Source organism: Aptenodytes patagonicus, chromosome 1, assembly GCF_965638725.1.
Source record: "Aptenodytes patagonicus chromosome 1, bAptPat1.pri.cur, whole genome shotgun sequence".
In the NCBI taxonomy this organism is placed as follows: Eukaryota; Metazoa; Chordata; class Aves; order Sphenisciformes; family Spheniscidae; genus Aptenodytes; species Aptenodytes patagonicus.
Window position 1 is genome coordinate 205,867,903 of NC_134949.1, and position 14,119 is coordinate 205,882,021.

Here is a 14,119-nt window from a genome sequence, read left to right on the forward strand (position 1 = left end):
TCACATAGATAGCAGGATGATGATGTAAACAGGACCTAGCAGTGTGTTGGGAGCAGCTGGTGCGTCAGGTGAAGCACCTAGGCAGTCCTAGGGGCTCCGGAGGGGAGGTGATATCTGTGGGGCAGGTGGGTGCCAGGGAGAGTGTGATGGACAGGAGGCAAGCACTGGAGGCAAAACTGAAGCTGTCAGGTAGAAGCTAAAAGACCAGGAGCCCAATGGTAAAATTGTCCAAAGTGCTGCCAATACCACGCTCAGTGTCAGACAGAGAGGCCTTTTTACCTCCAGGCACCTTCATGCAGAAAGTTGTATTAAAAAGAGGGAGATTTAGATTATTTATGAACTGAGGAATGTTTGAAATAAAAAGATCCTTTGTTTTCTAAACCAAAACAAAAGCAGGCTGCTGACATGCAAATCAAGAGATTATGGAGTAGTTTCTAAACAAAGAATTAGGGGAAAGCTGGCAAGGTGAAATAATACACAGTATAGGACAACACATCTTTTACAGGTGATGTTAATGATCACTGCATCGTCAAATGAAGGATGTGGCAGAAGCTGACAAAACTCAAGCAAGAAATAGTCAGGAACAGTTGGACAAATGTTGTTTAAAGAGGATTTAGAAAAACAGGCAACCCTGCCAGTAATAGTGAAAGTTTAAAAAGTAAGATGGAGAAATAAACATATTTTTAAAGAAGCTAGATGGCATATGTCAGAAACTTGGTCGAAGGAAGATAACCAGTAGAGCATAACCAGCATATCACCATTGTGCAAGCTGTATAGGAATAACAGGAAAGATTGTACCAGTGAAAGAGGGTCTCTAACGTATTAAAGAACAACTAAGAGCCAAATCAGATAAACAAATTTACGTTTTTGGGTGTCTCATAAATAACTCCTTGATGCAGCTAATCAGGAGACCTACAGGAAGGGAAACAATTCTTGAACTGCTCCTGAGGTGTGTGCAGGATCACACATAAGAGCTACTCTGTAAGGGTGGGATGTGTCTCATCTGACTCTACAGACTTCTAAGCTAAGCTAGGTGACCTTGACTGGAAGAAACAGGTAATTTAGGGTGCCGTTCATTGACCAAATACAGACAGATAATGAATCTTGCCCTCTGTGTCCATAATGCACTCTGAGCCAATATCCTTGCAAGGGTGAGAAGAGTAAAAAAACCCATTACAGTATGTGTTTTAATTTAAAAGAGGGAAAGTAAATAAAAGTGAGAAGTTATTTATGTTAACAAAGGAATTTAAAGGAGCAGAAAAAGGTGTTGAATGCTTGCAGGCAGCACAGAGAGTGTTCAAGGATAGCATATTAGATCCTTAGAGCAAATTCATGTCACCTGTAAAAACAGAATTTGGAAACACCAGAAAAGGGTTCTCTCATTAAACACAGCGGAAAAGAATCTATCAGAAGAAAAAAGGCATCCTTCAGATTGTTGAATTGTATCCAAATAGAAAAAAAACCCAAACTCTAGCAATTTTGATGTAAAGCTACAGGAATGTAGAAACAATTTGCTAAAGATATAAAAACTATGTCCTTTTTAAAAAATATGAGAACCTGGTAGACTACCAGACAGTTTGCAGGCAATGTAAGTGACTGAGAAATAAAACCTGAGCTCAAATTAGATAAGGATCTGTCTCAAAATGTCAGTAAAAGTTTTAGAGTAATGAATAGTAACAAATTGCCAGAATCAAGACTTCTAAAGGGATTTAAGAATGACATTGCTGAGCTACTCCCTCAGCATGGAATTCATTCCTCAAAAATTACCTCGGTACAAGGAGGAAGGCAGCAATGGGATAACCATTTATAAAGAAGTGTCAGTGGGCAGTAGACCACTGAGTCTGACATAATAGTATGTAGAATGTATAAAGAACGTATTTAGGACTTAGAAACTATAACAGAGAGTAACATCAACAGACTGGTGGACCCTTATGATGAAGAAGAGTCCATGTGCCCTATGTAGAGGGAAGCTGTGCCCCACAAATGGATTAGGTTTTCTGAAAAAAATCACTGAGGATGTGACCAAGGGGATTCAGTAAGTACAGGCTACTTGGATCTCCAAAAGGCCTCTGATGATCTCTTACAAATGTCTCTTCATAGAGGCCTGGGATAAGAGCAAAGATCCTCCCATGCTTGAACAAGTGAGTAAGCACTAAGTAACGGAGAGGAGGAAAGTGGTCAGTTTTCCTAAGGAGAGAGCTCACGAGTGGAGTCAGATGTTCAGTGTCTTCACAATTAATGTGGGAAGGGAGGTATAGAATGAAGTAATTCTTGCTTGTGTGCTAAATTATTCACGGTAGTCAAAGCACAAGCTGCTTGAACAGAGTTGCAGAAGGATTTCACAATACCGAGACACAACGTACTGCACTGGCGGCAGGTGAATTCGTGTTGATAAAGGCAAGGTAGCGCACATGGAGGAACACGAGCCTGGTATGCTTGCAGAAGAATGGACTTTGACCTGGATATTGCCATTCAGGAAGAGTTCTTGCAATCCTAACAGGTAATTAAAGTGTTAGTTCAGTGCATAGTAACAGTCAAAACAGTAAATAAAAGGGCAGGAATTTGTAGGAAGGGAATAGAGAACAAAACAGAAAGCTCAATTGTGCGACTGGTGTGGCATGTGGGGGCCATCTCCCCGTTCTGTTCCACTTCAGAAGGCATTTTTTTACAGGGGACGATACAGAGAAACGCAAAAGGACAAGAAAACCTACTCGGTGTCTCTGTGTGAGGAATGATCAACGCAGCTAGGGCTCTGCAACTTGGAAAAAAGGACAATAGGGGAATAAAATTGATTGGCATAGGAAAAATGAACAGATAATAGTTATTGTTTCCAATAATGTAAGAACTAAAGAGCACCAAATGAAATCATCAGATAGCAAGTTCAAAATAAAAGATAGTTTTATTTCGTCACGCTCTATACAATTAAACTATGAAACTAAATGCTACACATAATATTTCACATCCCAAAAGTTTACAGAAATTCAGAAAGTGGTTTGAAAAATTCAGTTCATTAAACACAAAGGTATCACTTCTGCCCCAGGAGGGATCTGACTCTGATCTGCAGATAGCTGGAATTTAGGAAAGTACATCAGAAAAATGCCATTACATGCCTCATCTATTTTTATGTTATTACCTGGGCATCTGCTACTGGCTGCTGTCAGAGCAGTGGGTGCGGGGGAACTTTGGTTTGGTTTGCTCCAGGGTAGAGGGTCCTATGATACCAGAGGGGTATCTAGAACTGGATTTTCTTGAGGCGGGTAAACTAGCTTTTAATTTTAGTATTTTAGTATGTGCTACCCACAGCCTTTTCAGAGTGCCCTGCACAGTGGGTAAGCCAGCTCGGCATGCATTTGGACAGGGTCACTGTGGACTGCCACTACAAAGGACAGCCTGCGCCTCCTCCTGTCCCTGGCTGATCCTGCGAGGAAACGAACCCGCCACCAGCTCACCCCAAACGAGTACTTTTGTGGTGGTTCAGTTTGTGGCTGCACAGTCGCTAGATGTGCCTGTGCAGAGGAGGGAGAACAGATCCCCTCCTCCCTGGCAGCATCCCCCAGTGGCACTGGGTTAGTCTTCGGGCAAAATCACACAGTCCGTTCCATTCTGCAAAAAGCAAACCAAATGACTGTTTTTCAGAGATTGTTTTTAAAGTGTCTTCTAGAAGAGCTGTGTGGGGTTTGATCTCATTTTCCTTTGGCAGTTCAGCTGTTTTTCCCCTACGGGTAGGGGTTTGACATGACAGAGAGCTTGTGCTTTGGCTGATTAAAAGCGTGAAGCCTTCACTTGCAGGTCCCAGGATCATCAGCACTTCGGCGTCACTTATGTTTGCTGGGTTGTGGTTTTTTAATGATTTGTGCTGAGAAAAATGTGTGAGGTTGTGTATAAACATCTTATAATATGTGGTAGCTTGTTTTTACTGTGCTATCCAACAAGTGTCCTTGCAGCAAGAAATAATAGGGAAGTTTGGGGATTCAGAACAGCATTCCTATCAGTCTCCTGTGCAGTGCAGCACAGTCTGGATTTTTGTAGGAAGATGGCATTAGTATTGCAGGGCGATGTTTGGCCTTTCCTTCTGCATCTGAGGCAGCGCTAGGGGAAACCATGTGATTTCAGTGGGTGTTGAGAGGTCGCTGTGTGCAGAAATGCCTCCAGGGTTTTGTGAACACGTCCCTGGTGAAGGCAGTCCCCAGTTAAAGGACAGGCTCAGCTGAGCAACGCAGTTTGCAGGTAAAGAATGAGCCATAAATATTATGGAGCTTTCCAAACCGTAAATGTAGTGCTGTGTACAAGCACAGGTTGCAGCAGGCTTTGCGCTCTGCTGATGGGAGCAGCTCCTGCCTTTGCTTCCAGTGCATGAACTGATGCAGCTTCACTGCACGACGACGCAGATGTACGGGTGGTAAACGCTGGCCGATGGTGAATGAATGAGGTTGTGCTCTGGCTGGGTCAGTCCCAGTGAAAGCCGGACTATTTGGGTGCTTTCCTGCTTCATTCCCTATTTTCTGGAGGAGCTAAATTAAGTTTGTAGTTTGAGTGAGAAAATGTCTCCGTCCTCCCCTCTTTTCCTGGGAGCAGTCTGCTGCAGCCTTAACACTTCGTCTGCTTGTGCCCTAAATAACGATACAGCATTTGCCTGTGAAGCAAGAGAAGTTTTAATAGCCATGCAAAAAATACCTTCATTGTGTACTTCTACTGGAATTTTAACCAGTATAATATAACAAAGATAGACCAATACTCTGAACAGTGTTGTAATACAAGGAACTCCCAGCTCCTATCCAAATAGTCTTTCCCTTTGAATTGCAGTCATTTGAATATATATCGAAATCGCATTAAGCTGCTTTAATGAAAAACAAATGTACTCCTTGGCTTGCTGCGTTCGAGATGTTCAGGCACTTTGGGAGCGGTCTGGGCGGCGCAGGCGGCTGCAGGCACAGCGCGGCCGGGGCCAGGCAGCCAGGTTTTTGTTTCTTTTCTGGAACTTCCTCCCTAAGGGCACCCCATGATGTCAGCGAGCCGTGAGCTCGCAGCAGCCAGGCTGAGCGCGCGCCGCTGGCAGTTCCCAGCCGCGCTTGGCCTTGGAGGCACAGCTGGGAGCTGAAGGCAGTGAACAGGCTGTTTCTCTGCGCTGTCGGTAGCTCAGAGCCTTTTGTGATCCTTCACCAGCCCTTTAGGATCAAGCATCACCTGTTAGAGGTCAAACCCTTGCCCTGGGGTTGAGTCTGACGGCAGCATGGTAGCCAGGGGGGGAATGGCACGATTTTGGAGCCTGGAGAGCCTTCAGATGGGTATGTATGAGTAGAACATGCTCTCTCTCTTGCTGTTTTTTGCAGTGTTTTTAGATTGAACTGATTAACTGTGGCACTCAGGGGGCCTGATTCTGATCACACTTATACTGTGTCATCCATGGGAGCCTGCAGCCTTACACTGGTGACAAAGCTGCTAGGAGATCAGAATCAGACCCAGGCTGTCTTTTAAGTTTTTGCATCCCGTTGGTGCGATCAGGAAAGCCCACCCCTACCTCTGATATTTCTGTCTGTAAACAATAGAGGAATAGATGCAGAATGCAAGCGACTGATTTTTGCTTGAGTCTAACAATGAAAACAATGTAAGCGTGTTGGTTTGGTACAGAATAACGAACAGTTATCAGTCCCAAAATTGCAGTAATTTTTCATCTGGAGCCAAATGAATTAGGTTATTTTGATGTGCCGTTGTTACTGGAACAAATCAACAGACAGTACTGATAGTAGTGGAGGTGTATAAAGGATCACTGGGATTAATTTTTTTTGGTATTGCTTTATAAGCTAAAAATTGATTTAATGAATTATTTATTTGCAGATTTTTTTAATAAAGCAGTTCCAGTAAGTTTCACAAGATGTATTTTAAAAGTTTATCAATGCTCAGATTTATGAGTCTGTAGGGAAAAAAAAAATTTGTGTTTTTAGATAGGGATTCTGCATCCTCCCTGGTTAGGCAGATTATACCATTAATGTGAGTGTATATGTAAAATGCTGGGGAGTAGAAGAGAACAGTCAAATAGCTGTCTTCTGTTACATCAAGACTGTGCCATATTTTTCCACTTTTAAAGGAAAGAAAAATCTTCCAAGTTTTTTAGTGAATCTTTGCAGTAATCAGCTTTGATCTCTCTTGCAAATTAATACCCAAATGACCAAAGATGCTAGTGATGGTATGAGTGCCCATAAGGAGGGGGTTGAATTGTTTGTCCCTCTAAGGTAAATAACGGATAGGCAGCGGCATGCCTGTTAGTTGTGTAGGTGTGTGGAGTAAAGCCAGGAGTCATCTCTTTGCGACTCTCACCCATCCGGAGCCCAGAGTTCGGCAGGCAGGCGGTACCCAGGCTTGAAGCAGGGCAGAGAAGAGGCAGGGTCAGGGCCCTGCTGCTCGGCCTTGCTGCTATGTGGAAGTGGCAGGTTCAATAACTCCGCTTAAAGGTCCCTTCCCAGGCACTCGGGAGTGAGAGACATGCTCTGCAGGCTGCATGGCAATTTATCTGGGACACAGTAACCATTAGAAAAGGAGTTCAGTGCTAGCAGCCCATTCTGAATTTTATTTTTTAAATTTTTTATTTTCTACTTTTTATTTTTTATTGGATTTTTGAGCACTGTATGATCTTCAGACTCTCTAGTTATTCACGGCTTAGGCCTGCCATAGGAGTAAATCTTTAGGCATAAATTAACAAGGACCAGAGAGTGCACTCAAGCACTGGGCCACTGGTCATGAACACTTCTTGATTACTAGCTCATCCCCTGATCTGTTGGAACATTACAGCCAGCTTTCAAAGGCAAACCTGCTCTGAAAGGGTCTAGCACTGAGCAGTGTGGACGTGAGTCAGTCAGTATTACTTGGTCCAGAGATCAGTCCCCAGTCCTCTTCATCTGCCAGTACAGAGATGATTGCCAAAAGGATCTACCACCCGGTGATGTACCCCAAATGCGTTTTACAGTTTTATACAGTAACTGCAGATTTACATGTGCATAGTGACAGTCACTTACATGATGCTTCTCTTGGTTTATGTGGCTGTGTAATAAGATGAAGCCCATCTTAGTTCTGGCCTCTATTTCTTTACAAAGCTGCCTTTTTAGTCAGAAAATGTACAGTTGTCAAACCAAGAATTTTTTGTGATTTGGGGCAATTAGAACAAGTTTTTTCTCAGGCAGTTACACTGTGCTCAGTCCAGACTCCCCATCCCCTTGGGCCTCCCCGTAGGTACCTCAGTGCTGCCGGAGCCTCCCCCAGCATGTGGGAGAGGTGGCGGCAGCCAGCTCAGAGCAGGGGCTGTGGCGTGGGCTGCCCACGCCTCTCACGGGTGGGTGGGCACGGAGGTGTTGGGTCATTACATCCCTGCAGGGGATGTGGCGATGTGACGGCACCCAGCCTGGGACTGACAGCAGCCCCCTCTGACTGCCGGGGGCCCATTGGAGCGCTCTCATCTGCCATGTGGGAAATGGCGTTGAGACCTCCCTTCTGATTCAGGTCATTTGAGATTTCCTCTGGGTAAACAATAAATAAATAATGGTTGTGGTTCTATTTTTTGCACACAAAAAGGAGAATTTCTCAGTTTCGTCAGCTGCTAAATGAGAAAATTCCGAAGAGTAAAAACTACTTAATGGAGGAAAACGGGTTTTCCTGAGAGCTCTGTTGCCCTCCACTTCTGTTGTTATTGTTATATTCCTGACAACAAAGGCAACTTCTCAGCAATTCCTCTTGCATTGTTTTTCTGGGGGAATCATAAAAATGATGAAGCAAACAGCTGTTGCACCTTTGTTTTAGTTGCTGCAGATGGTGGGACTGAATCTTCGGCCTTAGTCGACGACAATGGCAGTGAGGAAGATTACAGTTACGAGGAGCTCTGCCAAGCCACTCCCAGGTACCTGCAGCCCGGAGGGGAACAGCTAGCAATTAATGAGGTAACGTCCTGGGCTTTGCATTGCTGTAACGACGGGGGGTGGGTGCATGGTGGTATTTTCCACAGGTCTGAGGTTTCATATTAATAAAAAGTGCAATGGCAGTAGCCAGCATAGCGAAGAATCCAGCAGCCGTGGTGTCCTGTCTCTGGCAGGGCCCATGAGCAGATGCCAAGGGAAGAGCACAGTGACTAGTACTTCACTGGGAGTGTAACTCGTTAGCCTATGTAACTGCCCTGGAGTAGGACTCTAATTGTTCTCACTAATAAATATACGCATAGGTTTCTGAAAATCCAGAATTTTAGTTTTATCCTGTAATAGGAGTAATCATGGGCACCCTAGTGAGGTATTTTGATCTTTTAGTAATTTATAAACAGTTCATTGCTTATCTTATGTCCTTCACAACCTTATTTTCTTCCCATCTCAGCTGATAAGCGATGGCAGCATTGTCTATGCAGAAGCTCTCTGGGACCATGTGACTATGGATGATCAAGAGCTGGGCTTCAAAGCTGGAGATGTCATTAGAGTCCTAGAAGCTTCCAACAAAGACTGGTGGTGGGGAAGAAACGAGGATAAGGAAGCCTGGTTTCCAGCTAGCTTTGTCAGGGTGAGTAACTCTCTTGCTTTTGCACCATTGTCACGTGAGATTCCCAGCAGAGCGCAACAGCAATGGTCATGGCATTACATTTAAGTGAAGGGCCTGATCCTCAGCATCTTTGTATCTGAACATCAGTGGTGTAACTCCTAATGACTTCACAAGGAAAATAGCAATAGAGATTCACACCCCAAGATCCCTTAGCTCCTCTGACACCTTTTACTCTGGCTTCTTTCTTTGTGTGGTCCTTTTGTAACCAAAGGAATTTCTCAAGCAGAAATGAGCGCAGCAGAAGGCTCAACCAGGAGCAAGCAGTGCATACGGAGAGGACACAGCAGTTTTCATGAGGGAGTGGGGAAAGCTATGCTGCAGGGATTTCTTGGTAAAATAGGGCTTAATTTATTATCACAACATGTAGGAATCTGGTTCACAGTCTGGACTCCCCAGTCAGAACTCAGCCAGATTAATGACAGTCTAACTCTTGAATGGTATAAAATCGAACTATGTTTTAGAAATTAATTTAAAGTACTTTTTGAGAGCCTGTAATGAAGCTTGGGCTACACTGTATGAAGTACTACACAAAGTGCAAGAGATGGTTCCTGCCTTTGCCCTTCCTAGATCTCCAGCCAACATGGGCAATCAGACAAAAGCTGAAAAATGAGGTGCTGTTATCCACATCGTACAGATTATTAGTAAGGGTCAGAAATAAGCTTAAGTCTGAAAAATACACAGGCAACACAACATGGTATCTCTCAGATACTGTGAGTAGAAAGCCATGTATTTAACCAGACAGAAATCTCAACACTTTATTTGAATATGCAGTGGGTACAATGAAATAAATCCTGTTGTGGAACCCTCTCTATAAGGTAAGAATGGGAACATTTCTGTTCTCTTAATTGTCCTCTCTTAATTGTAAGAAGTTTGTAACAGTTTTATCACATTTTGTAAAAGTTTGCTGCTTAACTCTAGTTTGTTTTGTTTGTTCTGGCTGCAGCTGCGAGTTAATCAGGAAGAAGTGCCAGAAAATTGTAGTAGTATTCAGGATGAAGAACAAGATGCAGATATTAGCAAGCATCGTCAGAAAATAGCTGAAAACAAGGATCAGATGAGAACCAACGTTATACAGGAAATTATGAACACAGAACGAGTCTATATCAAGCATCTCAAGGACATCTGTGAGGTACATGCTTTAACCTGAGGGCATTCTGCTGACCTAATGTGAACAAAACATCCCACATAAGTTGAGAACCGGAGTGGTTTCTCATATCAAAATATTCCCAATTGCACTTCTGAGGCTGTCAGTCAGACCCTTCTTGTGTCCTGTTATGGCTTTCCTCTCTGCCGACTGCCACAAGGCACTGCTTCCTTTTTAAAAAAAAAACATTCCACTTTTGACATGGAAAAAGTGCTTTGCTTATCTGACTGCTATTTCCATAATAATGAGAGAAGGAAGTCCAGTTTATTTAGAACTTTTTAACACTTGGTTTAAATAGAAAACTTTCAGTAACTTTAATAAAATCAATTACAGTTCAGGGACAAAACTTCTTGAAAGTAACTTGCAAAGAGAATGTTTGCTGGGTGAGATTTTTTTTTGTTTTCTCCAGCAAAGAGATTTTTGCTGGATGCTTAGTATCTATGAAGAAGTCTTTAAAGGTGTTTTAGAACTACCTTGCTTGTTTGAACCATAAAATGGGGAGGGTTCTGCTTTTTGTTCAAATTTTGTTGGAGGCTCACACTTGGACAAGAAGCTTCTTAATACTTTTCACTGAAGTTTGCCTGTTCTGACGTGGACTGTGACGCATTTGACCTGTATTTGACTTGTATTTGTGGTTAGCATCTAGAAGGGTGCTAAGCGACCTACCAAAATATTCTTTGTACCCTTAGTTTGCTAGGTCTCTCTCTGTATTTGTCATGTTGTCATCCTTTAGTCCACCACTCATCATTAGATTCGTTCATGGACAACAAAGTAGACAAGACAGCGGTATTTTTGGAAATTTTTTTTTTTCTTTTTTTTTTTTAGATCAGGCCTTCATGCATTTTGAAGAAAGAAAAAAGGGAAAACAAAAAGACAAAAATTGGTTGCTAATTGGCTAATTTTAAAAGATTAAAATGTAAGTTTGGTCATTTAGATTCACTATTTACTTAAGTGAGTAAGCTTGACTGTGTGCCTAAAAGATCAGGGAGGAATTTGTACACGCAGCTGTGTCGCTGCCATGGTTAGCTGAGTTCTAGGACATGACTTTCATATTTTACTGACCTATTAATTCTTAGACTGATATTAATAATTATTTTTATCTAATGCATATATTCTATACCGCTTTTTTAAAATCTGACATGCCTCTTGAGTTTAGTACAAGAGAGCAAACACACATTTTCCTAGTAGAGAAGTGATGCTCCATGTTCAACATGTGGGGTAGAGGTGGTCTGCTTTCCTCAAAGTGAATCTGTAGGGTGGTGCAAGCAGGACATAACGCTGAAAATATACTCAAGTAAGACTAAGCCGGAAAAGCTACTGCACATAGTAATCCAAATTTGCAGGCTCTGCACTAGAATGAATCACTAGGGCTGGTGCAGTCAGGATCATGAAGCTGGAGTATACCCAGAAAAACATTTTACATTCAAGAAGTGTCTGCAGTCCACATTATAAGAGCTGCACAGGCATTAGTTTTCCTTGTCGGAGTTATCCTCCTAACAGTACTAAATGTGGTAGCTGGCTTGCAGCGTAGCCACTTCATAGCTCTCAGAGCAGATGGCTGTGGAGGAGACAGGAATATTTATTACAGTGCCAGCAATATTCAGGGTCGCTTCCTGGTAAACCTCACCGGAGCAATTGGAAGGCTTTTTACAGCTGTTTGCTCCCAAAGCAATTTGGGGGAAACCCGCCTGAAAGCAGCTAAACGGAGGAGCCTGGCAGATAACCCCTATCATACCAGTTAACCTTCGCACTCATCTGTACCCCGGCGCCATAGCTGATATGAGAGTATGAGCACAGCAGCTATTCCTGGATATTCAGCCCCTGCACTGTATACTCCTCGCCACGCTCAGCTTTGTGGGACAGGTACCTGAGGATGTGCCGGCTGTGCGTGGCAGCTGCTGCTGCGTGTTTCAGCCCTAAGAGGCCCTCGATCGTACCTTTGCTTCTCAGCTGTGTGAATGCCGATGCAATCTAATGTCGGTTACTGATGGCAGAGCAGAATTTGCTCCCAGGGCATTTTAAAACTGGAGGACTCAGTTGTGTATCTGCTTAACACTGGATACGAATAAAGTGAACTGGACCCCTGTGGTGTTCTTAAAAGTAAAGAGAAAAAAACTGGAAAAGTGATTATATTTTCATGTGCGGTCTTGCCAATACTGTTACCTCCTGCCAATACCATACGGATTTTACCAAACAGCAGCATTCTGAATGCGTTATAATACATTCTTCATTTTGCTTCTCTGGCTTAGACTGTGCCCTACTTACCTACTGGTTAAGGAACCAGTACTTTAGCCCTGGTAGAAATTGTCCTTGTGTTAATTGTTTTAGGGTTTATTCTTATCCACATAGAGAAGAACTGTTATGGCACAGAGAAATTGCTATGAAAAAGCGCGGCAGCTAAAGTAGTAGCATGCACGGGCCTTACACCGGCCTTGCCTCCAGCCTGGCGGGTAGTTGTAACAAGGAGATGCGAATGGGCTTTACACACTCTGCAGGTTTCTGGTTCATTTACGGTACTGTGAGACGGAAGTCGGACTGCAAGAACCAATGTGTAAACAGTTCAGATGCAAATCTGAAATTGCATGTCCATGTGAGTGTGTATGGCTGGGAAATCACTCACCTGCCTGTAGGTCACAGGGGTTTTGCCAGCTCAAATGGGCTTGTTCAGGGTAGGACCTGTTTTCACATCTTCAAACTAAGGAGGTTTTTTTATTTCATTTCCAGGGTTATATTCGGCAGTGTCGCAAACATACAGGAATGTTCACCGCAGCTCAGTTAAGCACCATTTTTGGAAATATTGAAGATATTTACAAGTTCCAAAGGAAGTTTCTGAAGGATCTTGAGAAACAGTACAACAAAGAAGAACCTCATCTAAGTGAAATAGGGTCATGTTTTCTTCAACATGTACGTTGCAAAAGTTGATTTTATTTATGAAATTAACAAAATATGATAACAAAATGCTGAATTACCATGTTAGGAGGGGATTTTAGTAACAAGTGCTTATCAAATACTAAACTATGTATAAGTAGCATTTTAGAATGTAAAATAATTTACAGTTAAAGAATTATTTAAATGTTTTAGATTTCTCCTCATCTTTAGCAAGCATGTAACTTTGTACACAATTTTAAGTTTCCTTTTCAAAACTGTAATGACCACAGATAAGCTGGACTATTTGCAGTGATCTCATATTGGGCATGCAAAAACTTCCTAAAGAAAATAAGGAAAGAAGGTGGTGGGGAAAGAGGCTGTGAGTTCATGATAGACACTTGCTAAGCCTATAGCTGTCTTCCCAAAGAAAAGTACTTCTAAAAGTGGGTTTGATTATCCTCACTCAATGGAGGCCTCTATTTCTGTGTTCTTACAAAGAAGGTACATAGTTTTGACAGTTACAAAGTAGATTTCTGCATAGTTTCAAGGCTGATCAGTCTGGAAACAATATAGGAAATGGATTAATTAATTTAATTAGATATAATAGATGTTACAAAAATATCTTTCCTCCTTTATAGACAAATACTTTAGTTAAAGCTTTGACTTTTTTTTTTTTATAGCAAGAAGGCTTTGCTATTTATTCAGAGTATTGTAACAATCATCCCAGTGCCTGCATTGAACTTGCCAAACTAATGAAACAGGGCAAATACCGTCACTTCTTTGAGGCCTGTCGCTTGCTTCAGCAGATGATTGACATTGCCATTGATGGCTTTCTTCTCACGCCCGTTCAGAAAATCTGCAAGTACCCTCTGCAGCTTGCAGAATTGCTCAAATATACCACTCAGGAGCACAGGTGAGAGAATGAAAAAAACAAATCTTACGATAGTAATAACACCTAATTACTCAAGCTTTCTGGGTGACACAACACTGAGGCTTTTGAGATCTGGAACAAAGCTCCCATTGACCACTATAGACAGGAGCTCCGTCCTAGATGGGCATCTTGGAACCATCACAAATATTAACAAAAACAGTATCTGAAAATGCAGCATAGGGGACTGACAGGATGCAAGGCAGAATGAGGAATAAGTGAAAGAGGGAGAAGGAAAGGAAGAAGGTGCTGAAATAGGATGCAGGGAGGATGTGTAAATCAGAGTGAAAAAAAGCCAACGTGTCAAAGAAATGAAGGAGACGGAAATCCACGGAAGAAAGGGAGAAGCTGCATGAATGTTGTGGACACAAGAAAAGGTAAAGAGGGCCTTAGAAAAAAACACAATCTGAGCAAGTTTGGAGGTAATGTTTTTTAGAAACTTCTTAATAATAAACATTGCCTTTGTTTGCAATAAAGTCCAGATACTAGATTTTCAGCTGGGATAAATAAGAATTGAAGTTGCAGGTTATGAGCCTTTCTAGTATACCCCTGAGCTGATTAAATCTTTGACTAAATTAAGATTTTATCTTTAAATGTCTGCCTTTTTACCT

General features: G+C 42.3%; 1 protein-coding gene across 6 annotated transcripts in view; it reads left to right on the forward strand.

Annotated features, from left to right (window-relative positions):
- Positions 1-14,119, forward strand: part of SPATA13 (spermatogenesis associated 13) — a 168,402-nt gene that overhangs the window by 142,021 nt on the left and 12,262 nt on the right. For all 6 annotated transcript variants that reach the window (XM_076328078.1, XM_076328076.1, XM_076328080.1 and 3 more), the window contains 5 exons: positions 7,789-7,925; positions 8,350-8,529; positions 9,512-9,697; positions 12,437-12,616; positions 13,261-13,493. In XM_076328078.1, coding sequence (XP_076184193.1) covers positions 7,789-7,925; positions 8,350-8,529; positions 9,512-9,697; positions 12,437-12,616; positions 13,261-13,493 — 916 coding nt within the window. The remainder of the gene's footprint in view (positions 1-7,788; positions 7,926-8,349; positions 8,530-9,511; positions 9,698-12,436; positions 12,617-13,260; positions 13,494-14,119) is intronic.